The sequence below is a fragment of the Crassostrea angulata genome, chromosome 6 (assembly GCF_025612915.1).
Source record: "Crassostrea angulata isolate pt1a10 chromosome 6, ASM2561291v2, whole genome shotgun sequence".
In the NCBI taxonomy this organism is placed as follows: Eukaryota; Metazoa; Mollusca; class Bivalvia; order Ostreida; family Ostreidae; genus Magallana; species Magallana angulata.
In genome coordinates, this window is record NC_069116.1 from 39,462,031 (window position 1) to 39,488,095 (window position 26,065).

At 33.8% G+C, this 26,065-nt stretch overlaps 1 protein-coding gene and 1 long non-coding RNA gene across 3 annotated transcripts in view; both read right to left on the bottom strand.

Moving 5' to 3' along the window:
- LOC128188960 (ADP-ribosylarginine hydrolase Tri1-like) overlaps positions 1 to 21,787 on the bottom strand; it is a 28,695-nt gene extending 6,908 nt beyond the window's left edge. The window contains exons 1-5 of one of the 2 annotated variants that reach the window (XM_052860303.1): positions 21,758 to 21,787; positions 20,442 to 20,552; positions 4,506 to 4,655; positions 4,025 to 4,168; positions 236 to 390 (exon numbers count right to left, since the gene is read on the bottom strand). In XM_052860303.1, coding sequence (XP_052716263.1) covers positions 236 to 390; positions 4,025 to 4,168; positions 4,506 to 4,655; positions 20,442 to 20,552; positions 21,758 to 21,772 — 575 coding nt within the window. In that variant the 5' untranslated portion in view covers positions 21,773 to 21,787. Of the gene's footprint in view, positions 1 to 235; positions 391 to 4,024; positions 4,169 to 4,505; positions 4,656 to 5,483; positions 5,595 to 6,657; positions 6,917 to 20,441; positions 20,553 to 21,757 lie in introns of those variants that run through there. The other variant, XM_052860302.1, reaches the window with a different exon arrangement.
- On the bottom strand, positions 15,095 to 17,616 carry LOC128188961 (uncharacterized). The gene is made up of 3 exons (XR_008244201.1): positions 17,397 to 17,616; positions 16,985 to 17,115; positions 15,095 to 16,861 (listed from the first exon to the last, which is right to left on the bottom strand). It is a non-coding gene; the product is annotated as an uncharacterized LOC128188961 (long non-coding RNA).
- Positions 21,788 to 26,065: the final 4,278 nt, after the last annotated feature.

Consider the following 26,065-nt stretch of genomic DNA (forward strand, 5'->3'; position numbering starts at 1 on the left):
CTGTCCAAGTATGAGTCTTTGATATTTCTTTTAATTAAAGTTATGAAACTTTATCGTAAATGGACCTTAACTTTTTTTTGGATCAAAGACAATCAATTTCTTAACATAAAATGTTCCAGTTAAAATGAGAATTCTGTGAAATTTTGCTTAAACTGTAGTCATACTCTAATTTTTTTAATTAAGAAAATTATATTCAATAAGGTAAAATTTCAATCATGAGCTTCTACATACAGACCTGTGATCATGGTGTGTTACTCTGGCTATGTCAGAAGCATTTTTGGCCACTTCCTCCAAGTCCCGGAACCTGTGGGTGCCAACAACAGAGGTTCTCATGACCCCACCGTTAGGGGCGATATTACACTGACTCGACCTCCACACATGTTCAGCACGCTGGAAAATTAAAAACCTACATGTATCTATTTGAAATCTTGTGAACATGCAATCCCCCCCCCCCCAAAAAAAAATATTTAATGACAAAACGTTTATGAAAAAAAAAACTTGTTGCTTTAAGATGGAATGGGACACCTCCATATTTTGACGTATATCCAATCGAAATAAACAAAAAAATCCAAAATGATTTTAAAAATCTTTTCTTTCCCGAAATTGTTACCTTACAGCGTAGCACAATGGATTAGAGTGTTAACTACAAATCTGTAAGACAAGAGTTTGAATCCCACTGGGGCTTTTTTAAATTTTACCTTCACAAATTTTTTTAAAACATTTTTGTGAAATATTGTGAAATTTGAAAATTATAAAACGATGAAAGTATTTTGATTTTATGTGCACTTTTATTCACATTAATATCAACTAGTGTCCCGTACCACCTTAATGTAATAAAATAATAAACGATTATTCAATCTTTTTAAAAACATAGATTGATGACTTAAACTATTGTGTCATATACTACGCAGATTTTAATATGACATTCTCATCTAAATTTAATGGCAGACTGCATTGTTTATCATGCAGACATAAAAATACATGTTCTACATACAGGATATTTCCAATTTGCAGTGCATAGAACATCCTCATTTATTGTTTCACTCATTTTTAGCTCACCTGAGCTGAAAGCTCAAGTGAGCTATTCTGATCACATTTTGTCCGTCGTCCGTCTGTCCGTCCGTCTGTCCGTCTGTCTGTCCGTCTGTCCGTCTGTAAACTTTTTACATTTTGAACTTCTTCTCTAAAACCGCTTATCCAATTTCAACCAAATTTGGTACAAAGCATCCTTATGGGAGGGCGAATATAAATTGCAGAAATAAAAGTTTGATCTGTATTCAAAGCGGAGAAAACCTTGAAACTGTAGAAAAAGGGGGGTGCATTTTTAAAAATCTTCTTCTCAAGAACTACCCAGGCAAATTCAACCTAGTTTAGCATGAATTATCCTTATGGGAAGGAAAATATAAATTGCAAAAATTAAGTGGTAATTCTGTTTCAAATCTGAGTTATTACGAAAATAATAATAAAGGAAAGGCGTGTTTCAATCAGTTTAATAGCTTCGGGTTCGGCATCCGGTAAAATGATTCCATACTTCTAAAACGAGGTTCTTTGTTTAAAGCAGCCATGACATTATACGAAAAAGGGTCGATCTGACTATGATGAATTTGCTTGTTGTGCAACAGTTCGCGTATGAAGGGAAATTTTGAAACATACAAAATATATTGGTGCCGATTTTGTGAAGTAAATTGAGGCTAAATATTTCAATGCGTTGACAGTTTTCACACATGACGTTGGTGTTAGCTTGTTCTGATTTTCGTTTCGTTCTCATTATGCTTTGTAACCTGGAAACTATCGTCTGTATTTCGTGATTTTTACGTATCAAATCAAACAGAGACTTCGGTAAATCAAACAGTTAACTGTTTACCTGCGCAAATTAAGCAAAATCGGATGTAGGGGTACTGAAATACAATTCATTCTATCGGTAATTCGGCATTATCTTTTGCGTAATGGTACATGTAGATTAATGCAATAGGTTTTGTTGAGATGCTCGGCATTTTCTCGAGTTTATTCAGTTTAAATAGAGTTTGATATCGCTGACGGAAATATGTAGTTATACACATGTATATATATGATTCATTTCGAAAAAATAAATTGTGTTCTTTATTTGTTATACATGTACATGTAGTGCATGTTTCTTGTGTTTAATTGTTTACAATTTCTATTTACCAACCATATTTGAGTGTTAAGTTTCGAATTATAAGCAAGATACAGAGATTTGCTCACAATTCTATGTTTGTACACAGATCTTAAAAACTAAAGCTTAAAAAGGTAAAAAATTTGTCAATATTTATTAAGAAAATTTTCAAAGTCTGTTCTTCCAGAAACCAACTTTAACAACTTATTGTATTGTAAACTTAACCTTTTTAGCTCACCTGAGGGTGGGGCCACAATTGGGGGTCGAAGTTTAACAAATGAATATATAGAGTAAATCTTTAAAAATCTTCTCCTCAGAAACTAATCAGCCAGGAAAGCTGAAACTTGTGTGAAAGCATCATCAGGTAATGTAGATACAAATTTGTGAAAGTCATGATCCCCGGAGGTAGGGTGGGGCCACAATGAAGGATCGAAGTTTTACATAGGAATATATATAGAATTAATCTTTAAAAATCTTCTTCTCAGAAACTAATCGGCCAGGAAAGCTGACACTTGTGTGGAAGGATCCTCAGGTAGTGTAGATTCAAAGTTGTGAAAATCATGACCCCCGGGGTACGGTGGGGCCACAATGGGGGATCGAAGTTTAACATGGGAATATATAGAGAAATCTTTAAAAATCTTCTTCTCAGAAACTAATCAGCCAGGAAAGCTGAAACTTGTGTGAAAGCATCCTCAGGTAGTGTAGATTCATAGTTGTGAAAATCATGACCCCCGGGGGTAGGGTGGGGCCACAATGGGGGGTCGATGTTTTACATAGGAATAAACAGTAAATCTTTAAAAATCTTCTTCTCAGAAACTAATCAGCCAGGAAAGCTGAAACTTATGTGAAAGCATCCTCAGGTAGTGTAGATTCATAGTTGTGAAAATCATGATCCCCAGGGGTAGGGTGGGGCCACAATGGGGGGGGTCAAAGTTTAACAAAGGAATATATAGGGTAAATCTTTAAAAATCTTCTTCTCAGAAACTAATTAGCCCGGAAAGCTGAAACTTCTTCGGAAGCATCCTCAGGTAGTGTTGATTCAAAGTTGTGAAAATAATAACCCCTGGGGGTACGGTGGGGCCACAATGGGAGGTCGATGTTTTACATATGATTATATAGAGTAAATCTTTAAAAATCTTCTTCTCAGAAACTAATCAGCCAGGAAAGCTGAAACTTGTGTGGAAGCATCCTCAGGTAGTGTAGATTCAAATTTGTGAAAATCATAACCCTGGGGGTAGGTTTGGGCCACAATGGGAGGTCGATGTTTTACATAGGAATAAACAGAGTAAATCTTTAAAAATCTTCTTCTCAGAAACTAATCAGCCAGGAAAGCTGAAACTTGTGTGAAAGCATCCTCAGGTAGTGTAGATTCATAGTTGTGAAAATCATGATCCCCAGGGGTAGGGTGGGGCCACAATGGGGGTCAAAGTTTAAAAAAGGAATATATAGGGTAAATCTTTAAAAATCTTCTCAGAAACTAATCAGCCAGATGTTTCTTTATAATTGTTAAGACTTTGGCCCCAGGACAATTCTTTGGCCTCCCGAGAAGGTTCAGAGTTTGATGTACGTTTATATCTAATATATAAACTATTGTTAAGGATCTTTTTGAGAACTGCAATACTCAACATATGATATGACTATAAAATCATCTTGTTAGAAAAGGGACTAATGATTATAAACATAAGAATATCCAGGGGAAAATGGATTTTATTTATACAGGATCTACATGTATTATTGTACATTGTCCAGATAGTTTGTATTATGACTCCATTAAGCTGATTTTATCATACCTATTGTTCCTCAGGTGAGCAATGTGGCCCATGGGCCTCTTTTTTTTTTTTTTTAGCTATCCCAATGTCCCACAACCTCTCGGACGTTATAAATACCTACTGCATGTGGGTCATCCTCATAGTTTTTTTGGTGAAGAACAGTAGCTGTAGTTCTACCAAGCCCTAGTCCGCCAAAGTCCCCCAGCTCTGGAATACCATGTTTCATCCAGTTCTTGATCCTACGAGCAATGTCTTTATAGTCTACCTGCAAACAATTGATGCAGATTCATACTTTACTAATTAACAAACAAAAATCTCAAGGATCATCAAACAAGGGCAGATAACAGAATCAATAGCATCAAATACAATGTGTTGTGTTGTTGTTGTACTTGAGGAGACACTGACAACAGAATTGAGAAGAATTTGATTAAGCTTTCAACTTTTTATGTTGTTGAAGACAGACAAGAGTTGGGAGAATTCTTTCAAAGCTTCAGTTTCAACTGAGATAAGAGAACTTACTTTTGACACTAAAATATCAGGTGATTTATCAAATCAAGTCAATTAAAGTTAACTGATTGACTAATAAGTATAAGACAACATACCTTTCCTTTGTTATCAGTGATAGACATAAGAATCATCAGCATTTGGTCAGAATCATCTGTCCAGTCTCCCTCCTTCCATCTATTCCTGTGAACATCGCACACAATGGCTTTATGCTTGTATTCCAAATTCTTCTTTACTTTCTCATAATACTGTAAAAAAAAAAAAATAACAGAAACCCATTGTCATAACATTTTCTCATTTTGTAGTTAAACTATTATTTCTCAAACTTTTAAAATTAATATCATTTTGGAGACAATGTGGTGTACTTAAGACAGGTTGTATCAGATCCAAGTGCAATATTTCTTGCTCAGGTACTCAAATGGAATACAAGAAGCTAACTAGTTGAAATCTATAACTCACTGATATCATATCTAATTTTAACAATATGTAGACAATAATTCTCAAGAAGTTGACTAGTTTGGTTGTTTCCTCTCAAACTTAAACAAAATATAAAACTTTGTTTGTCTTGAGAATTTGACAGATTATGCCTGCGGTCATAGTTTGAAAAAAAGCTATATAAGCCTTTAGACCAAATTATGATGGTAAAAGAGATCCCTCTTAAACCAATGATTATCACACTCAGAATCATCAACTTTAACAGACTAATGTGAAGTGTTTGACCCAAGAACGCTTTGTGTCAAATTGGTTGAAGATAGCTCTGTGGTTATTAAACAGACTGTAAAAAGTAAAGGGACAAATGACACTAGACAAAATTTGGGCTTGTGTGAGTAAAAATTAAAATGCCTTATTATTTTGTACACACTTTTTCATTTCCTGTTTGTTATTTGTCTATGCTATAAAAAAAAGTCAGATGAGATGATCAAAATCTAGAAATAGGGGCCGGAAGTAGCTATTGTCAAAGAAATAATTAAAAGTTGAACTTGACTCTCAATACGAAATAAACTAAGTACATGTAATACTGTACACAGAGAAATATTTGTTTGCAAGTGTAAGTATAATAAAGATGTTGAACATACAGTTTTAGCTTCTTCCTTGGTCAGAAATTCTGTCAACAGTCCAATGGCATCACCTATACACTGTCCATAAAGAACAGCTTTAATCTGATTCTGTTCTTCTTGGCTCAAAACCTACAAAGTTTATTTACACAGATATACTTGCAATCTACATACATGCACATTAAATAGGTGGCTCAAGTGAATTTTTCTGATCACAATTTGTCTGTTGTCCATGATGTTAATTATATTAAGTGCATTTTCACCCATTTTATGTTTTGAAAAAAAAAAATCATGTTTTGATAAAATGATGTAATACGTACTGTATAACGTTTGTTTTTTTTTGCACGTCGTAAAATTTGCAAAAATTAGGAAAATGTGGAGTATTTTTAATTTGCGTTAGTCATTATTTTGCAATTTAAAAAGTTTAAAAAGAAAATAATGCAGAATACCATATCTGCATATTCAATAACTTGAGATTTAAAAGAGATCGCGAAAAATAGTAAAAATTAGATCATTAAAAAATTACCGCATATATGGTAATTGCACTGTCTTAAAATTGCTCTTGGCGAGAATTGGTTGTATACCGGCCTTCTGTGCATATATGACCAATTCTTGCCAAGGACCATTTCTCGCAGTGCATTGTTACGTAATTTTATCAACACATAAAATTATATGTAACAATGCACTAACAAGAACATGCCAGTATAGGAAAACTTGCTTACCAAAAGTTGTTCCAATTAAATATGCATTAATAGGAATAAACAAACATATTTTTGGCATATCCAAAGTGTATTTTATTTAGGGTATAAATTAACGTTATATCCCAAACGAGGAGCTATTATAACCCGGATGTTTTGAAGATTGGTCTCATCTTTCAAGGTGAGGCCTAAAAAAAAAAGTTGTGTGTTTTGGGTAACCCGACCTAACCTACAAAAATGGCCCGATCCTACCATTTTTAGATGTCTGATTTTATCCGATTGTGAATATTATCTTTTTTCTGATAAAGAATATGTTTTTAAATATGAAACAAACAAACATTCTTAGGATTCATGCAAAAAAATATGATAAAATAAAAAAAATACCCACCTACCTAACCTAATTTTTTCATCAGTGTTACCCTAAACACACAATTATTTTTTTAGGCCTGAGAGAGAGAGAGAGAGAGAGAGATTGAAAGAGGAGTTAACAGACTTACCACACCTGAAGAAGACATTGTTGTTACTGATGTTCAATCGGCCTCCGGTTTATAAATAACTAATCTATGCAAGCTAAAAATAACTTAACGATAAAGTTATTTTTGGCGTCAAGCATAACACCTTGATGTCATTTAAAAACAAATCCAGAATAGCTGTAGTCGAACTCGATAGACTTATGTGATACTTCTAAGATATCGGAACATGTAATTACGATGCGTCCCTAACATTTAACATTTTCTGAGATGTTTTTTTTCTGAGACAGAAGTCAGAATTTTCTCGGCTGCTCATCGAGGACCGGAAGTTGATTTTATATCGTAATATCGAGCCCGATACATAATAAAAGCACCCCCCCCCCCCCCCTTTCACGTCGTGAGTTCGACTTCATTTATATCTAACCCGTTCCACTTATTTAGTGATAACATCACTTAAAAAATCAAATTTAGACTTTTTGAGTTTAAACTAGAAGCTTACATTTCTGAAAAAGCAATTTTGGAGAGTATGAAAATAATACGGAGATAAAAAAGCATATTTTTATTATGATTTCGAAGTTATAAGGCCTCCCGTGTACCCCCGGTTAGCATTGGCCTGTAAAAAACAATAATTCTTAATTTTACTTTTGTATTATAAATACATTCTTTTTTTTAAAAAAAAGATTTGTTTAGTTGCTATAAAGAATATTAAATTAAAAAGCCCACTTTTGCCCTCTTATTCTAAATCAGAGAATGCCGAGCATAGTATTTTTTATATCTAATTTAGAGGAAAGGGTGGTACCAAATTTTTAAGTAGGTTCACAATTTCCACATTTACTTTGTCAAATGTTATGTTAAATATATGCGAATAGTCTCAAATCTATAAAACGGATGATAATTGTAAGATATGGACTTTTATTTTGGTTATCAAAATCTTCACAACTATTGAACTAATTTAGAAAATTTAATTCCCAGGCTTTGCTCCTCCCTTTTTTTCGGTCGAAATAGTTACGATATACTCACTATTAATGCTAGTAATTTTTTTCTTTTGAAGAATTATTACCGACCCAAACTATTTTACAGACACCTATTACTCTCTCTCTCTCTCTCTCTCTCTCTCTCTCTCTCTCTCTCTCTCTCTCAAGTTTGAGACTACATGACTGTCATTACTTAGCTTTTATGTGCAATTTCACATAGAGTTAAAAAGTAACGCTCCAGTTCTTGCTAATAATCTACATGTAAGTATTTATGATGTATTGCTTCCAATCTGCCTTTCCAACTTACGATTCTTTTATGAAAACTAAGACGTGGTATGAATAACTACTTTTGTATTTACACTATAGACCAAAATCGAATTTCTTTATTATAACTTACTAAGAGCATTTGACTTTAGAAAATGTGAAGCGGGAAATCTTGAGATGTCTCCTTTATGACGTCATAAACAAATGTGCACAAAACAGCCAGTCGAGTTGTCTAAATTGAGTACAGAATTTGATTACGAAAGCAAACCCGCGGCCCACCTTAAAATAATCTACAGACGGTAACATATGGAAAATTACCATAAGTTATGTGACGTCATTGATGCATCACAGAGTAACGACGTCACTAATGTTGCGAACCTATCGACGTTGTCAATCGATAGAAAACACACGCTCTTGTCAGAAGACTTGAGGAAACAGCTTGATTTGAGAGGAGATTGAAATCCATCCTGTTGGATTACTTGTCCGTAACAAACACACGGACAATGATCCCAGTGGTCAGTCTAATCTCCATAATATGTTTTACGATGTGACCGTTGGGGCGAGCGCAGAAGGAACCAAACATCATTGTTAAATGCAACGTTAACCCGTGGACTTGCCTCAACCTAAAAACTTTGGCTTTGTCTCGAAAACTTTTATCACTGCAAGGAACCCGAAGTTATCAAACATTTATTCCGATTGTCCATTTTTGGCTAATGCGCTCAAACAAACTACCACTGAGCATAAATTAAATGCAAAACAGACTTGATTTTTTTAATAAAATGTTTTATCATTCCTTTACTTTTTAATAATGATCATTAAAATCAGTAAACAATAAACTGCTTGTCAGATGCTTGATCCACCTGCGCGAAGTCACTGTGACGTCATACTTAACTTTCTTTTGCGCTCGACAGTTCTCGTAAATTGTCGGAAAAATTCGGGAAAGGAAATGACGTCTTATGTCAGCAAAAGTTCAGATAGGTACAGTTTTTTTACGAAAGCATATGTGTTGTTTACTTGAGTGTTTTTAAAGGATTTTAGTTGTTATAAATGAAATAGATGTATACGATTAAGAGGTAAGAATTTTCCTTCGAAACGCTTCCTGTTCCACCATGTTGCTATGCACCGCAAAGGATTACTGGGATATGTAGAACTTTTTCACGTGGCCTCATAAAAATTTCTTTGAACAATGTGCAGATTTCCACTCGAATTTTCTCCGTTCGTACCCGTTGTCTATGGAGCTCGCTACGCAAGCGGCGCTTCGCGCCGCCTCGCTGCGCTCGCTATAATTTGAAATTTAACATCAAGCCTTAAAGTAAGATTAATTCTATTTGGTACTGCCTGCAAGGAGGCATGCAGGAGTTACCTTCTCTTGCACATAGATTTATCTGCCCTTGATTATTTATATTCAACCGTTCTTGAATTAGTCGCAAACTTTTGACTCTTCTTTAAATGAAGATAGAAATCATAAAAATGTAAAAAGCGGCATGATTTTAAAGTAAACGAACAGAAATTACTGCATGTCTTTTTATGGGAAACCAAAGACTGGAATAGTGATGATAAAAATGATATGTTAAAATTGTGTGCTTCAAGGTCGTTTTTTTTTTTATTTTCAAATGAATTTTTTTATCATTTCAGAAAAAAAACACATTCTGCAGATTCTTATTTTTCTTTAGACAACTCCAGCAAACGTGGTGGATCTTCTTTCTCCAAAAGCAAAGAAACTGAAGGTATATAATAATATGTTTTACGGTGCTACCGTTCTGGCGAGCGCAGCAAGAATTATACACATACCTTGCATCATTGTCAACTTATATTTTTATTTAGGTATCAACGAACGTCAAAGAATTTTTGAGAGAGTATATTGCTCTACAATAAGTATGCCAAAGGTACTAATTTTAATGGTTATGATACATACAGCGCAACCCACTTCCCAGAGAGAGAGAGAGAGAGAGAGAGAGAGAGAGAGAGAGAGAGAGAGAGAGAGAGAGAGAGAGAGAGAGAGAGCCCGGTACCTAGCTGTTTGTAGGTGTGTAATTTCCCACTTTTAAGTTTAATGGTCTGACTATATCCCATATCTGCATAATTTTTTTAACTGTTTATTTTTTTTATTTTATTCCTTTTTGATTTATTTCAAAATGTCCTATTGTTTATTTCCTCCCTACTCATTCATGCACAATTAGCTTAAAAATGGATCGATATGACAGTAAAGTATGGCTCTTGCTAATATATATACATAAAATCTCTATATTAAAAAAAATTAAAAACAAATCATACGTCAATGAGGCAGGTATCGCAGTCTGTACTGAAATAGCTAGTACACGCATTACAGATGTTTGATCCACCTCTAAGTTTATCGCGGGAAATATAGCGCGAGTGCACTGTGACGTCATCCATGACTTTGTTCGGCTTTGTTTACGTTTCTCGACTCATTACGGAGGTATGGAAGCATGTAACAAATCTTTTGAGTCTCGCCAAAGCATATGCGGTACTCAAAACGTGTCTTCAAACTTTAAGTCACTGTAAATTACGAGTTAAAAGTCGGCCATTTTTGGCATAGCACCACGGGTGAAAACATTAGAGAGCATTATGGGACGTAGACAAAAAATTTTGTTTGATGAACTGTAGGTTTAGCTCGTTCTTTTTCCCGCGCACACTGGTTCTTAGAGCTCGCTTCGCTTGCCGGCGCTGCGCGCCGGCGAGCTGCGCTCGCTATTACATGAGAACTTTTTGCTGTTATAGTAATGCGTAGATAAACTTCTCTTCGCTCATCTTCCCAAGTCAAGAGTTTTTGATCCGGTCCGCTCTACATAGCGGATCAGAAACCCTTGACTTGGGAAGATGATCTTCGCTAGCCAAGTGTCCCGGGGGGGGGGGGGGGGGGGGGGGGGATGAGAAAAACGAATCGCACACTTGGCTTGGCTAGCGAAGATGAAAATAGCTTTACGCATTCTGATTACCTGTACATAGTTTTTAACTTGGTGATTGATTGATTGATCGATGATTGATTTACATTCAAGAATAACAGAGGAAGTATGTTATTTTCGCTTACATATGTACCTGTTCCTGGAGGCTCTTGTTAAAAACACGCAGGCATGTTCATGAAGCTATCTTAGGACTATAGTGTCCGAAGTACATCTTAGGATACGTCTTAGTCTTTTGCCCGTTTCTCGAAGCTCTCCTAAATTTAGGAACCCCCATTACTTTGTCCTAACTTTAGGAAATCGCTTACCTTGTCCTAAGACCATCATATGGCTGTAAAATCACGTTTATAGGGATATTGGGACTGTTGTGAAGCTTTTTCTTAGGACCGTTAGAATAACGCATTTTTTTCAATTCCAGCATTTCCAGACAAACCTCAAATTCCTAATCCGGCAAAGGGAGAAGGGGGGGGGGTGGGGGATTAGTTATTTATTCTATCATTTAACAAAATTATGTGAAGATAGAACCCAAACTCTCACCCCTTCTTCGGTGCTACATGCCTGTCTGTAATCTGAAAAATTAAGCATTTTTTGCGAATACTGTCTTTGTTTGGCGAAAGAAGATTATTCGCTTATTTTTGATATTCACATTGTACACTAAGTAAGTTACAGTCTTTGTTTTTGGCTACTTTTAGAAATTGTCCTTGGCTAAAAAATAAATTTACATCCGTTTATAAAAGCCATGCGTGATCATTCTTAATTTTATCACTTCATTCTGACAAAAAAAAATAATCTTTAAAAATTTCGAAATGTTGAATTATTTGTATTTATGTATTTTCGAGATTTATTTTCACTTATTTTGTATCTAATATGTTCGTGTATTCTATATTTTGTAGATTAAAGGGAAATTGGTTGTGTTTGTACGTGTGTGTTTTCTACATGTAACGTTAAATTCTAAGCGCGTGTTTATTGTATTAGGCTTCATGTATACATGTACTTGGATGATAAAGATTATCAAAGGTAAATTTATAGTCAAAGAATGCACACGTGCTTCTTAAATAATTATTTGCTTGTAAGACATTTCTGTCCGGATACATATTTTCCTTAAAAAGAAATAGCAGTAATTTGGATAAGGGGGGGGGGGGTAAATTTTGTATTGTTAATTTGTTTTGTTTGTTCGTTTTTTTTAACGAAATTGTTATTGGTCACTTAAAGTATTTGTATTTTTTTAAATAAAAAATTTACACATTAAAATTACTGGTTTTTAGGCATATTGTGGTAACTACCGACACGTACAATTTTCTCTGGCAAAATGTTTAAGGATATTTCCCAACAAAAGTTTATCAAATTCGATGTGTATGAATAAATGTGAAAAATAAGAATGTAGTTGGAGAAGGATAGGATACCTTAACTTCAGATGTTCCTAAGTTACCGTCGAGCTACATCTTAAGACGTTTTCTAAGTTGATCTTAGGATGTTCCTAACTTTTTTTCCTAAGTCATATCTTAAAAAAGTTTCGTGAACATGCCTGCTGGTCCCTAGGACCGACTTTAGCACACTGGACAGAATGTAGGGACAGCATCTCCTGTCCCTGGTCCACAGCAGTAGGTCAGCCGACCAAGACACAATCCTATACAAATTTATGTTTGAACACCTTTACGATCCCTGCCATTATAACTGGATGTATGCACAATGCATTTAGAAATACATGTACACTGATGTTTTTTTAACGTTTTAGGAATGGAAAAAGCAGCCGAGATGTACACGAAAGGATTTTGTATGATAGCAAGGAGACAATTGTCAACGTATGTATCATTTATCGTCTTTAGTATTGCTTATCATTACAAAATACACCAAGAATTTCTCAAGCTCACAGCAAATGTTTATAGAAAAAGCTCTATATATTGAGTTATTCACTACCTATATACTTATTGTTACTCATAGCCCTTTATTAGAATTGATAAATATTGCAGAATAAATTTAGGTACCTTTGTACAGTGTATATTATTAGTATTTTACGGCATAGAATTCGCTTCCAAATTATTCAGAGGGGGAGGGATAGACTTATCCGAAACTGTGACAAGGTAAAAAATAAAAATACAAATTTACCAATCTTCAAAATCCTATTTAGTAAGGGGGTCCTAAACTTCTATTTTAAAGTTTATTTTCTTGATTTCATTACAATTTTTCTATACTTCCAAGAATTGGGGGAGGGGGGCTCCTTCAAATTCAATTTTTCATTTATTTAAGAAAAATGTTTGCTGCGATGCTAAGTGCTTTATTTCATAATAAATTATATTTAAATTTAGGTGCATTAAATTGTCATTATCGTTGGTAAAAAATTATTCATAATCAAACGCAATCAAATAGAAATCACTTCCTTCCGCTTCAAAAGACCTACTAGCTTTGCTGGGAGTGAGGACTAGGTTTGTAGAGGCGATCCAAAAGACTTCTTCATGCTAAAATTCTAGGAGAGAAACCTAATACAGTGTTAAAGATGACTCATCATTAAAATAGCACAGTCTTTGGCCTTTAATTTTTATACTTCATCATGTTCTGATGACATTTGAGTAATTTGTCTGTTGGATATTACTTTGATTTTGTTGCGTTTCAGTCATTTATCTAATCATATTTCTCGTACATGCGGCGTTTTAGTCTCGTGTCTATTGAAAGTTACTTTGAATTTTGTGACGATTTCGTCTATTGGGAGTGACTGATTTTTTTTGGCGTTTTAGTCACTGTAATAAATTTGTTTTTATTCACAATCCTTTTATTTTTTTGGTTTATCTTTTTTTAAATCACCATAGCTGCGAAGCAAAAAATTCAATGACCATTATGTCTTTGGCATGTTTAGCAGAACTGACACTCGCCAATGATCGACGATTTTTATTGTCTTTTTCAACACAAATGTTCGCAAGCGCTAGGAAGCACCATTTTTTCTGCATGGGCAGATCTCATTTCCTATGGACTTCCAATAAACAATTTACCTACGGTATATAAGTTACGAGGACGTATAGATAAGATTCAAATACTAGTACTGTAAAATTTGTTTTAAGTCAGAAATCTATTTCATTTTATCTTCTTCAGGATGAATCCACAATATGTGGCATTCAGAACAACGTAAATGTAACGTAACAGAAGCGGGGGGTTCTCATAGGGTAACAAGTATGGCCTTTGGAAAGTGAACATGACAACATCGGATTGAGTCATTACAAGAGGCAAAATTTACCTGCTTTACCGTTCCCAAATACTCACGAATTTTCTTTTTGTTTGTTGATGTTGTTGTGTTGGAATCTTTAAAAAGATTTTATTGTATTTAATTTTTTAAAACGCATTTTGTACATCCATTCTTCAGGAAAATATTGCTGAAATGGTTTAGAAAGCTACATGTACATGTTGCTTAACTTTTAAAGTGCTGAACATCATCACTTACAGTATAATTAAGCACAGCAATACATTTTCACAGATTATGTAATAAATTTGAATGACATATAGTATTAACGCATATAAAAATATTACAGACAATAGGGATGAAACAGAAACAGGTGTCTGAATAAGAGATTGGCGTTGAGCACGATAATTGCAGTGACAATTAAGTTAATGATAACTTGATCAAGTGTAGAAATAAGTTTGGATAAGTTTGAACTCAGTATTGATATTTGGGCCCCAATGTTACAAGACATTTTCTGTGACATAAATGTTCAGTCCATGAACCAGTTGAATATACACCATTCAAAACATGATAGGAAACATTGAATTTTAATTGCTATGCATGGCAATTACACCGTGTAACAGGTAAATGTACATTGAACAACTACCTTACATAAATGCACAAAAATGCTGAAAATAAAATTATACATATTGCAAATGGCATTTCATAAAAGAAGTGTTACAAACATTATGCAGATACTGATCATTTAAAATTCCAAGTGTGTAAATTGAATAAATGTTTAAATTGCATGCATTTTAAAAATTGTGAAAAATATTAAAAGAAATAAAAACAAGATATCTGTGAGCCAATGCTCACTAGTGATACCCCCGCTCTGATGTGAATATGCAAAATAAGCAAAGTCGACATTTAACAGAAAGCTGGCATCCGATTGGTACAGAAATACATCCCACAATATGACATGCTTAAACAAATAGTGTGTTAAAATTTCAAGCATCTGCGATAAATAGCTGCTGAGAAATCTTTGAGGAAAATTTGTTTGAAAATTTTGGCTAAAATAAACAAAGTACTCATTTAACAGGAAGTTGGTACAAAAATATATCCCACGATATGGCATGCCTTAAAAATACTGTGTTAAAATTTAAAGCATCTCCGATAAATAGTTGCTGAGAAATCTTTGACGAAAATTTGTTTGAAAATTTTGGCAAAAAATAAACAGTCATTATTTAACAGGAAGTTGACGTCCGATTGATACAAAAATATATCCCACAATATGGCATGTCAAAACAAATAGTGTGTTAAAATTTCAAGCATCTGCGATAAAAAGCTGCTGAGAAATCTTTGACGAAAATTTGTTTGAAAATTTTGGTTAAAAAATAAGCAAAGTCGTCATTTAACAATAAGTTGACGTCCGATTGGTACAAAAATATATCCCACGATATGGCATGCCTTAACAAACACTGTGTTAAAATTTCAAGCATCTGCGATAAATAGTTGCTGAGAAATCTTTGACGAAAATTTGTTTGAAAATTTGGTTAAAAAATAAGCAAAGTTGTCATTTAACAGGAAGTTGACGTCCGATTGATACAAAAATATATCCCACGATATGGCATGCCTAAACAAATAGTGTGTTAAAATTTCAAGCATCTGCGATAAATAGTTGCTGAGAATTCTTTGACGGAAATTTGTTTGAAAATTCTGGCAAAAAATAAACAAAGTCGTCATTTAACAGGAAGTTGACGTCTGATTGGTACAAAAATATATCCCACGATATGGCATGCCTATACAAATACTGTGTAAAAATTTCAAGCATCTGCGATGAACAGTTGCTGAGAAATCTTTGACGAAAATTTGTTTGAAGATTTTGGTTAAAAAATAAGCAAAGTCGTCATTTAACAGGAAGTTGACGTCCGATTGGTACAAAATATATCCCACGATATGGCATGCCTTAACAAACACTGTGTTAAAATTTCAAGCATCTGCGATAAATAGTTGCTGAGATAAATGTGACAGAAATTTTTGTTACGGACGGACAGACAGACGGACAGACGGACAGACAGACAGACGGACGGACGGACGGACAGACAGACAGACAGACACACAAGGGTAAAACAGTATACCCCCTCTCCTTCGGAGCGGGGGTATAAAAAAACATAACAAACAAATAGTATATTATATGTATATGTAGCACACAAGTACATGTGATATGTTTGTACAATGCCTTGTGAGCAACATTATATCCCAGAATGCTTGATGGTACTAATGGCTTCCTCAGACATTGGTTAACCTTCACCTCAGACATCGGTAATTTTGCTCCGTATGTGACTGTGAGAGCATACTTTCACAGTGACCTGTACAGTGACCCGTATGAATCGAGGTCTAGAAACATCACATATAAGATATTTCTCTATAACAATATTTGGTTTGTATGTATAAATCTGAGAAAACGATTTGTAATGTAATGAAAAAAAATGACCAAGCTCTTGTCTTAACATTGTCATTTAACAGGATGAAGCTCTGCCATTATTCAGTCAACTGAATGTTAACTGAATGGACTGGAAAGGTCACTGAATAGCATATTTATGCCAATGATTCAGTCAGCTTTCAGTCACCTTTCAGTCACATTTTAGTTACATATTCATTCTGTGAAATGACATTGAATACAGGTCATGGCCTAATGATAACGTTGATTGTCTTTTTGCAACAGTTTGGTGAAAAGGAGATACTATGATAGTTAGGGTGTACTTGAGCCAAAATTCTGATACGTCTACAGTGGTCTGTTGTTGGTTTTTACATACTTTTTTTTATTCATTTCACATTTGTTAGGGTGCTAAACAGTTCCTAATGCCTCTGAATTTGGATCATCCTTGCCTTCCATTTCCTCTCCATTTGTCATTCTCAAGAATCTGTAATTTGGTTTAGTTATCTAGCAAGTTACTCAAATATTTACGAGACAAAGAAAATATACAAACAAAATACCCATAGTTGACATTTTTAATTGAAAACATCCACTAGATATCACAAATTACCTAGATATCTGTTGGTCTAACCACTCTTTGTGCAACAAACCATCTTTCCATGATGAAGGGATAGCGTCTAATCCTAGTTTACATCCTAGCAATGCTCCTGCCACACATGCATTTGTATCGGCATCCCCTCCCTGAAAGGTAAAACACACAATGTTTGTTAATCAAATATTAAAATATTCTCACATGCATATACTGTGGCATGTACAAGTCAACGCAATTGTATCATTTTTCTGTTATTGAAAATTGGTCAATTTGAATTAAATCTAAAGGTCCCATATATTATTGGGGAATTCATATACAATGAATTTTATCTTTTTTAAACGTGAACAACTGCAGTGGAACATATTCATCTAAAAAATTTCTGAGCAAATGGTTCCAATAGTTTTTTTATAATGACACGCGTTTTTTGTACCTGCATTACAATTTTGGTGATGGCTTTTCGAAATTCATTCTGTTTCAAAGCCCAGAATCCACAAGCCAGTGACTTGAATGTGTAGCCAATTCCTGATTCACAAAGCTTGAGTTGTTTGATGTCTTTACACTCTAAATAGCTTAATAACTCTGTCTTCTTAAAAAATAAAAACCACAATGTATTATTTTTGAAGTAATATTTTGTATCATATATGTACACGCGTATCAATTTTTCTCAGTTTAATAACCGGGGACTTCAGTGGAATAATGTAGCCAGGGACTAGCTCCGTGAATTTTTCTAATGTCACTTTTATTCTATGTCTTTTCTCTAAATATACAATGCAACTGTTTTATACAGCAATTTCTAGAACCAGGACTATCTATTAAGTAATAAAAATGTACTAAACGTATTTGATATCAACATTTATTTTTTGCTTATCATTTCAGATATTATTCTTCATCAAACAATGCTCTGCCTTATTCCATTTTCTCAAGACAATAATACGTTTATAATGGTATATGTACATGTAACTTATCTACATACGTCATGGATAGACAATATTATTGGGTTTTGTCTAATAAGGAGCTAAGGTTTACTTATAAAATTACACGAGGTAATTCCATTCTAAAATAACAACTACTTTTCACTATCCCTTTATCTCTCTTACAATACAAAGGCCAGTTATATCTAGGGGTTACTCAACGCAAAAAATGATAATAAATCAATCTTACCTATTCCTCAATTTCTATGTTTTTAACAGCAATGTCACAAGTGTCCTTGATAATTTGGTCAACCTTGTAATGGCCTGTCCTGTCCACATGTTTTTCATTTCTCTGTAACATCATTGCTATGGCAACAGACAAGGCTACGGCTGATGCCTGACATCTTTGAATGATATACAAGAAACCAGGCTTTGGCCATGTTGCGCTTTGATTACATAAAATTTTTGAATTATGAACAATTAGAACATAAGCTCTAAATTAACTAAAACTGACCAAAAGGAACTAAAGCTTCTTTGTGCCTCTTTTGTAACCTTGAACTTAGGCAATGACCTCAGATCGTGTTTATCATGTTCATCATGTCAAATGATGAGCTCTAATATACCTGTGATCATGGTGTGTTACTCTGGCTATGTCAGAAGCATTTTTAGCTACTTCCTCTAAATTCTGAAACCTATGGGTGCCTACAACACAAGTTCTCATGACCGCACCGTTAGGGGCAACTTTGCATTGGCTCTCCCTCCAAACAAGTTCAGCGCACTAAAACAGTGAACAAAATAATCTCTTTCTAAAGTTTGCACTAATGAAGAATGAATAAAACTAGATGGAGCATCCAAGTGCTGCATACTGAAAGTTCTATTATCAGCTTGCACTATGTGCACTTGTAAAAAACTGTTTTGGGGCTTTTAGATAATATGCAATTAAAAAGTATGTTACGTAGCAGGTTATAACTTATTGCAGTGTGCTAATTTTTTTTCCGGTTCGGTTGATAACATCACACTTCCAAATTGAAGGCAGTAAATTAGCAATTATTTTAGTTAAATAGTGGAAATTGAAAAAAGCAATTTACATTTTTTAAAATTTGGTTTACCTGAAATCCTGAAGAATTGCAAAGAATAAGAAAAAAATGGTGTTGTATTCCCCCTAATTGGGCTTTATATCCCTGACGCCAGAGGTATCGAAAACATAACTGTATACTCACTGCGTGTGGATCGTCCTCGTAGTTTTTCTGATGAAGGACAGCACCTGTAGTTCGACCAAGCCCTAAACCCCCAACGTCCCCCAGCTCTGGAATACCGTGTGTCATCCAGTTCTTGATCCTACGAGCAATGTCTTTATAGTCTACCTGCAGACAATTGATGCCGACTCATGATTTACCAACAAAATTTATCAATTTAGAGGGCTTTATAGGGGGCTGGTTTTCGGGGTTTTATTTTGGTTGATGTTGTTAATTGTCAGTAATATACCACCAAAGGAGGAAAAATGGGGCTTTAACTTTTTGTTTTTTGTGAAAGACGACAGATTTAGGGGTATTGTAAGATTTTAACACTTTATTGAAACATGTGAAAGACATTCGCCCCTCTATCAAGTGAACGTACGTTATAGACAGACAACTGACTATGAAGCATTAGACAACATACCTTCCCTTTGTTATCAGTGATAGATATAAGAATCATCAGCATTTGGTCAGAATCATCGGTCCAGTCTCCCTCTTTCCATTTATTCCTGTGAACATCGCACAAAATAGCCTTGTGCTTGAACTCCAAATTATTCTTCACTTCCTTATAATACTATTTTTTAAACAAAATAGAAAATAGAAACACGTTTTCACAAAGTTTTCTTATTCTACAGTAACACTGCTGAGTTCAAGTCAAGCTGATACAACATATCAGAGATATATTTAAGTACAAGTTTATATATATAAAACCAAAGGGCTATATTGCTCACCTGAACAACGATACTCAATTAGTTCTCAAACTAGCTTTGAGGTTTGATTAATCATTTGTTGCATGTTCAATTTTGACAAAATATAAATTCATAAAGTTGACTGATTAGGTCTTTTCCTCATCTGGGCATTAATAGTTTGAATAAATCTACACAAGAAAATTTATTCATATGAACCAAACTGCAGTGATTAAATAAATTTTGGAAACATTAATTTTTTCTCCCGGATCTTCCATTTGAACAGAATTAAAAGCTACTGATCTTAAATTAATTTGATTCGAGTTTGGTTAAAATAAGTCTAATGGTTCTCATGATATTTAAGGAGAAGTTTAAAATGTAAAAATTAAAGGATAATGACAGCAGGTGATTCACAAAATGATTTTTTGATCAAGTAAAGAAGACCACAAAGACTCGTCAATTTTCAAAGTTATTTATTCTCTGTTTTATATATATATATATATATATATATATATATATATATATATATATATATATATATATATATATATATATATATATTTGTGTTAAAGAAAAAGAAAAGTGGATGTTTCTTGTCAACATGACTTTTTCGCTCAATGCAGTTTGAAGATGTTGAACATACAGTTTTAGCTTCCTCCTTGGTCAGAAATTCTGTCAACAGTCCAATAGCGTCACCTATACACTGTCCATAAAGAACAGCTTTAATCTGATTCTGTTCTTCTGGGCTCAAAACCTACAACATATATAATGATATTCATTCAAATATACAATTCAGATGAATAACAAATGTGTAGCATTTTCGATGATTTTAAATGCTGGCTCAAAACAACTAATGTGCAACTGATCTGTATCTATCATCATAACATTAACTAACGGAATAGTATTAGGACGGCAGAGGTATTTTTTTTTTATTAATTTGTTTTAACATACATGTATTTTAATTAATTATATATTCTAATTAATTAATTATTAAATCAATTATGATTTGAAGAATCTTTTCCCCGTACTTTACGTCTTTAAAGGAATTATGTAGAAAATTTAACAGTTTCTTGACATTCTATGTTAAATCATGGGAAAAATAGCCCCGATACCTATATTCAATTTGACATCATTTTAAAGAGTAGGTCAAGAACTTGTTAAATTTCGTTTTAGGAGAGACTGTAGGCATTCTAGATATATTTCATTACTTAAAAAATGGACAAAACTCCGAAATGTGTTACTTAATTCCTTCATATTTCATTAAAAATGAAACTTAAAACATGATTAATTTTTCATTGTATTTACCACAAATTTATGCCGATACACCCTATCAAACAAAAAACTGTTATGAAGCATCATAGAAAGAATTTAAATCTTGAATTTCATAAACCTGTAAGCACCTTACATTTACTAGATCTGAACCTTAAAGGGGCATGGTCACGATTTTGGTCAAATTTTATTTTTCTGTTTTATTATTTGCAATGCTTTAGGAATGCATTTCTAATGATCAAATGAAATTTGGGTGCCAGTCGTTGAGTTTTAAGCAAGATACAGGGCTCATAATTCTTCGTCATGTAAACAAGGCTCGTGCCCTGTTTTTGCTTACATAGGTTCAATATACTAGTTAAAAAATCTTTTTTCAAGCTGGTTTGTCTATCTTATTATTCTTTTTAAGCATAAATAAACAGTTCCTGACGATTAGTACATTCATTTTTAGGTATAAAACTGGAATTTTCACTTCAACATTCAAAATGTAAACAAACGCTATGTTTACATAGCGAAGAATTTCAAGCTCTGTAACTCGCTTATAACTCAACAAGTGACACTCAAATATCGGTTGCCTTTTTAAAATGCCTTTCTGAAGCATTGTTAATATTAAAATCGGAAAAATAATTGTTGACCAAAATCGTGACCATGCCCCTTTAAGTTCATTTATACATCAATATCAAAGAGGCTTACCACGCCTGACGACATCCTATTAGTGTTCTTCTTCTGGCTTAGCGACCCCTACCAGCCTACGATGCGACTGGCAAGCTGAAAAAGGCTATTCACGGCAGGTTACATAACACCGGTAGAGTTTTTTAATAACTTGCTGGATTGCTCAATAGGATATACAATTTGATCAGTCAGGTATCACATTAGATCTGAATCTAGATTATGTGGTTGTGTAAATTTTAACGAATAAACATGCTATTCTATCTAACCATGAACCAGTTTTCGTGCTTTGTGTCCAAACACCCTACTGTTAGAATGATGATATTATATAAATAATGCGTGTTTGGGAGGGTAAGAGTTTAAAATTACACCCCGACAAAACCATTGTCAACCGACGCGAACAGTTAAAATCGAAACCCCGAGGAAACCATTGTCAACCGACGCGAAGCGGAGGTTGACACTGGTTTTTGAGGGTTGTCGATTTCAACTGCTCTCCTCCCAAACAGGCACTATTTATTTTATTATACTGAATGTCTTAATTTTAGAGAATATTTTTACTTCTTTTATATAGAAATGACGTGAATTCTACGGCGAACCATACGCGCATAATTTACGCGCATGTAACAATTCGTTGTGTTACCCGTTGCTAAGTGTGTTGCTAACGCTGAGGGTAATAGAACCGATTATCAACTCAACCAATCAGATTTCAGTATTTAACATGAAAGTATAATAAAACGAATTATTAACTGCGTCTAAACCAATCAGATTTCAGTATTTAACATGAAAGTATAATAAAGCTATATAACTAATATATGAAAAGGGCTTTACGGTTTGGTCAGCCAGGTATCACATTAAGTCTACATGTAAATCTCAAATTAGGTCTCATCTCAATGCATTTGAAAACTCGGATATGACATCAATAAGGTGAGCTTTATCTACATGTAGTAGACTTGTGAAATTTTTGAGAACTTCTTCGTTGGATATATTTTTTTTAATTTTTCCAATATTTTTGCAATAGTTTGAACTAATAAACTAGTCATAGCATGAATACTTTTAGTGCTGTGTGCCATTAAAGATTTTTTTATAGGAAAAAATTCCACTTTTCAAGTTTATATATGTGCTTGAAAAGTAAAACTCCTTTTTAGACGGTGGCTATAAATAGCCACGGTCTATTGCTACGGTCCTGACTGGAAGAGTATTTCTCACGGGGACCCTAGCGGATAACGAACGATAACTCTGTTAGGTATGCAGTGTTACACGCAATGTTTTATCTATGTGTCGATTTCAGTATGATAACTAATTTTAATCTTGTCAGATATTTTAAGCATTATAGCTGCTAATCATTTTGTACATATATTTAAATAATTTATGAAATTGTGTTTTATTTTAAATGAGCTGTTACCCTGTCTGCTTACGCGGTATCGATAATTTATGCACCAACTGCCAGTTGTGACGTTAAACTCTGTATCAGGACTGCATAAACTTTATCACTGCGATAATTGGCTAAGAGATCTCACAATAATCGCTTCTTGTTTTTTTTATGATGTAAACAATTGTCAGAAACACACACAAGTTAAAAAGGTTTGCCATTTCATATTTCAGCAAGTATGCTTCATCGATAGATTCATTCATTTTCAAAGCATTAATTTTAGTTGAGGAAGAAAATTTATTTTTTAGTCGCTAATTCTAAAGAATTCACAACAGATACTGATAATGAATATTAGATAAATTACATTTTATTGAACTTCAACCGATCAATGGCACACTTTTTTCTACAAGTGTTCATGTGTTTTTTTAACAAACAAAAAACTTGAAATTTATGATACAAATGTGTTTAATTTTGGACTATCCTATGATTTACCTTATTTTGTAACCCACTCAGTCTGTAGGAACATTGATATTATTACAGGCACCTCAATATTCATCAGACAATATTTACTACTGATGTCGACGCTTTACTTGCTGCTGACTTTCTCTCAAACACGCTATTCGAAAATTCACGTGCAAATTAAGTCGCCATTTTACATGTACATATATAAACAAACAACATTTTACGATGTTTTAAAGATTTTCAGTTCAGATTTTTGTAAGCAAATAAGGGATTAAAGACATGCTGTAAAACGTCTTGTGGATTTCACGGCGTATCAGCTCGTGTATATCTAATTTGCAGCAAACGCTAGCTTTTTTTGTGAGAAAAACAATCGGTTAAACTCATGCAATATTCCATATACATTTATGGTACATTGTGAACGGTAATGTAGGATATAATAATTTTGTTCAATTAACAGTTTCTGACGAATTTTTCACACTAAACTGAAATAACGCAATTTGATGAGCGAAGTACAATCTGTGACTTTAATCCATATGCACCCGTCTCTGCTATTAGAGAACCTTTTCTTTGGTTTTGGGGGATTTTTTCGCAAACAGATAACATTATTTACACATGTACGTAAATATCACCCCTTTTGTTCTCAAATAATTTTTAACTTGCGAGTACAACTCTATTATGAGCTTTCTTCGACATTTGTTTCCATTTACAAATAGGCGGGCCTATATAAATGCGCCAGTTTGTTGCGACTCGCAATCGAAATAAGTGTCATCACTCAACGAAATCTACATCGGCCGTAGAGTATACATCCATGCTATATTTGCGATAAATAATTAAACATGAAAGTAAAAAATGTGCTTCATAGATGACTGTAGTATTCTGCTGAGCTACAAAACTATAGCTTTCCGGAAATATTGCCGGGATTTGCGGACCGTAGATCTATTGTATAGACTATAATACATGCAAAGAATAAAATGAAATTTATATACACAGCTGTACGGTCAGAAAAACATGCATTTAACTTGGATTTTGTTTGTTTGGTGTTTTTAAAAACTAATTTTGAATAATTAATCTATATTTCTTGTAAGTTTACTAGAAAAGTTTAATGTTGCAAGTAAATTATGCGTGTTAAAGTGTACTGAGAAGCGATAAAATATACATGTGACTTTCCCAAATTCATTCAAATGATTTGAATAAATCTATAGCTAAATACAATTAGACAAATGTACTTTAAAACGTTGATTAATGAAACTGCCGCGACTGAATATTGTATGATATTTTTTTCTCAAATTTTTATTCACTTTCGTTGTGAGCAAATGGAAATAATCCACTACAGTCGAAGATAAAATATTGATTGACTCTTCTGTTTCATGATGACGTGCATTCCAAAAGCAATACCAGTTTTATCAAACAGGTTCTTGCAAACCATTCCGTTTTCTGTACACCTAAATGTATAACTGACTATGAGGACAAAAGCAAGTGTGATAGTCCACAAGCAAGTGTGATGATGCAATAGTTAGTAAAAACCTGATAAGTATTTTATCATACTAAAGCTTTATTTGTTCTCGTTACTTTGAGAAATCTACAATATCTTTAAAGCACAAAAGTCCAATCCACACTTTTCAAAAGTCAAAGACCCAAAGGTCAAAAGGGAAAAAAACAAAATTCCTCTTCTTTATACAATGAAATAGTTTGGCGTACTGTGATGAAATCGCTTTCGATTTGATTTATTCATTCAATATGTGGTGGCAACCCACATATTTAATGAGTCATTCTGGGGCAATCAAAATACATTTGTGTAGTACATGTATTACCGAAAACGGAGTTTTAATATCAACTGATATAGATACAAACAAATAGATACAAACATATAGATACAAACTTCTATACTACAAAGGCTACTGTGATAAAGCTATGGATTTTCCCCTAAAGATGACGATAAAGAGACACAACATTTGTAAAGTGTGGATTGTGAACACGACTACGATTTCCACAGAATTATCCATGTAAGTAACTCACGACAAGTTGTGCTAGTATGAGACGATGTCTGTGGATTTTCGACAACAATAATTTACATACATCTAATATGCCACTTTCAAACAGCGCCACCATATAACAGTACTTTCAGTACTTTGATTGTTTTATCAAACTGTCCTTTGAAATACAATTTTGAATGAAATATTTGACACAACTTATTCTGTACAGAACTGATGTAAACAGTTCTTTACAGTGCTATCCAGAGGAACAGTCTTTTTAAAAGACTTTTATATAAATGTATTAACCAACAACAGAAAAGAGTGTTAACTTTGTACAATAAGAATGGGTTGAATGTATATCATATGGTTATTCACTGGCTATATATGAGGACGATGTTCCCCGAGACAGCAACTAGGCCCTAATCGAATGCTGTCAGTGTTTGGACTGGTGGCCTAGAAACTACGCTATGTTGTTAGCTAACTAGCCAACAAACTTTCAGCTCAAAGAAGAGGAGACGATCTAAAAAC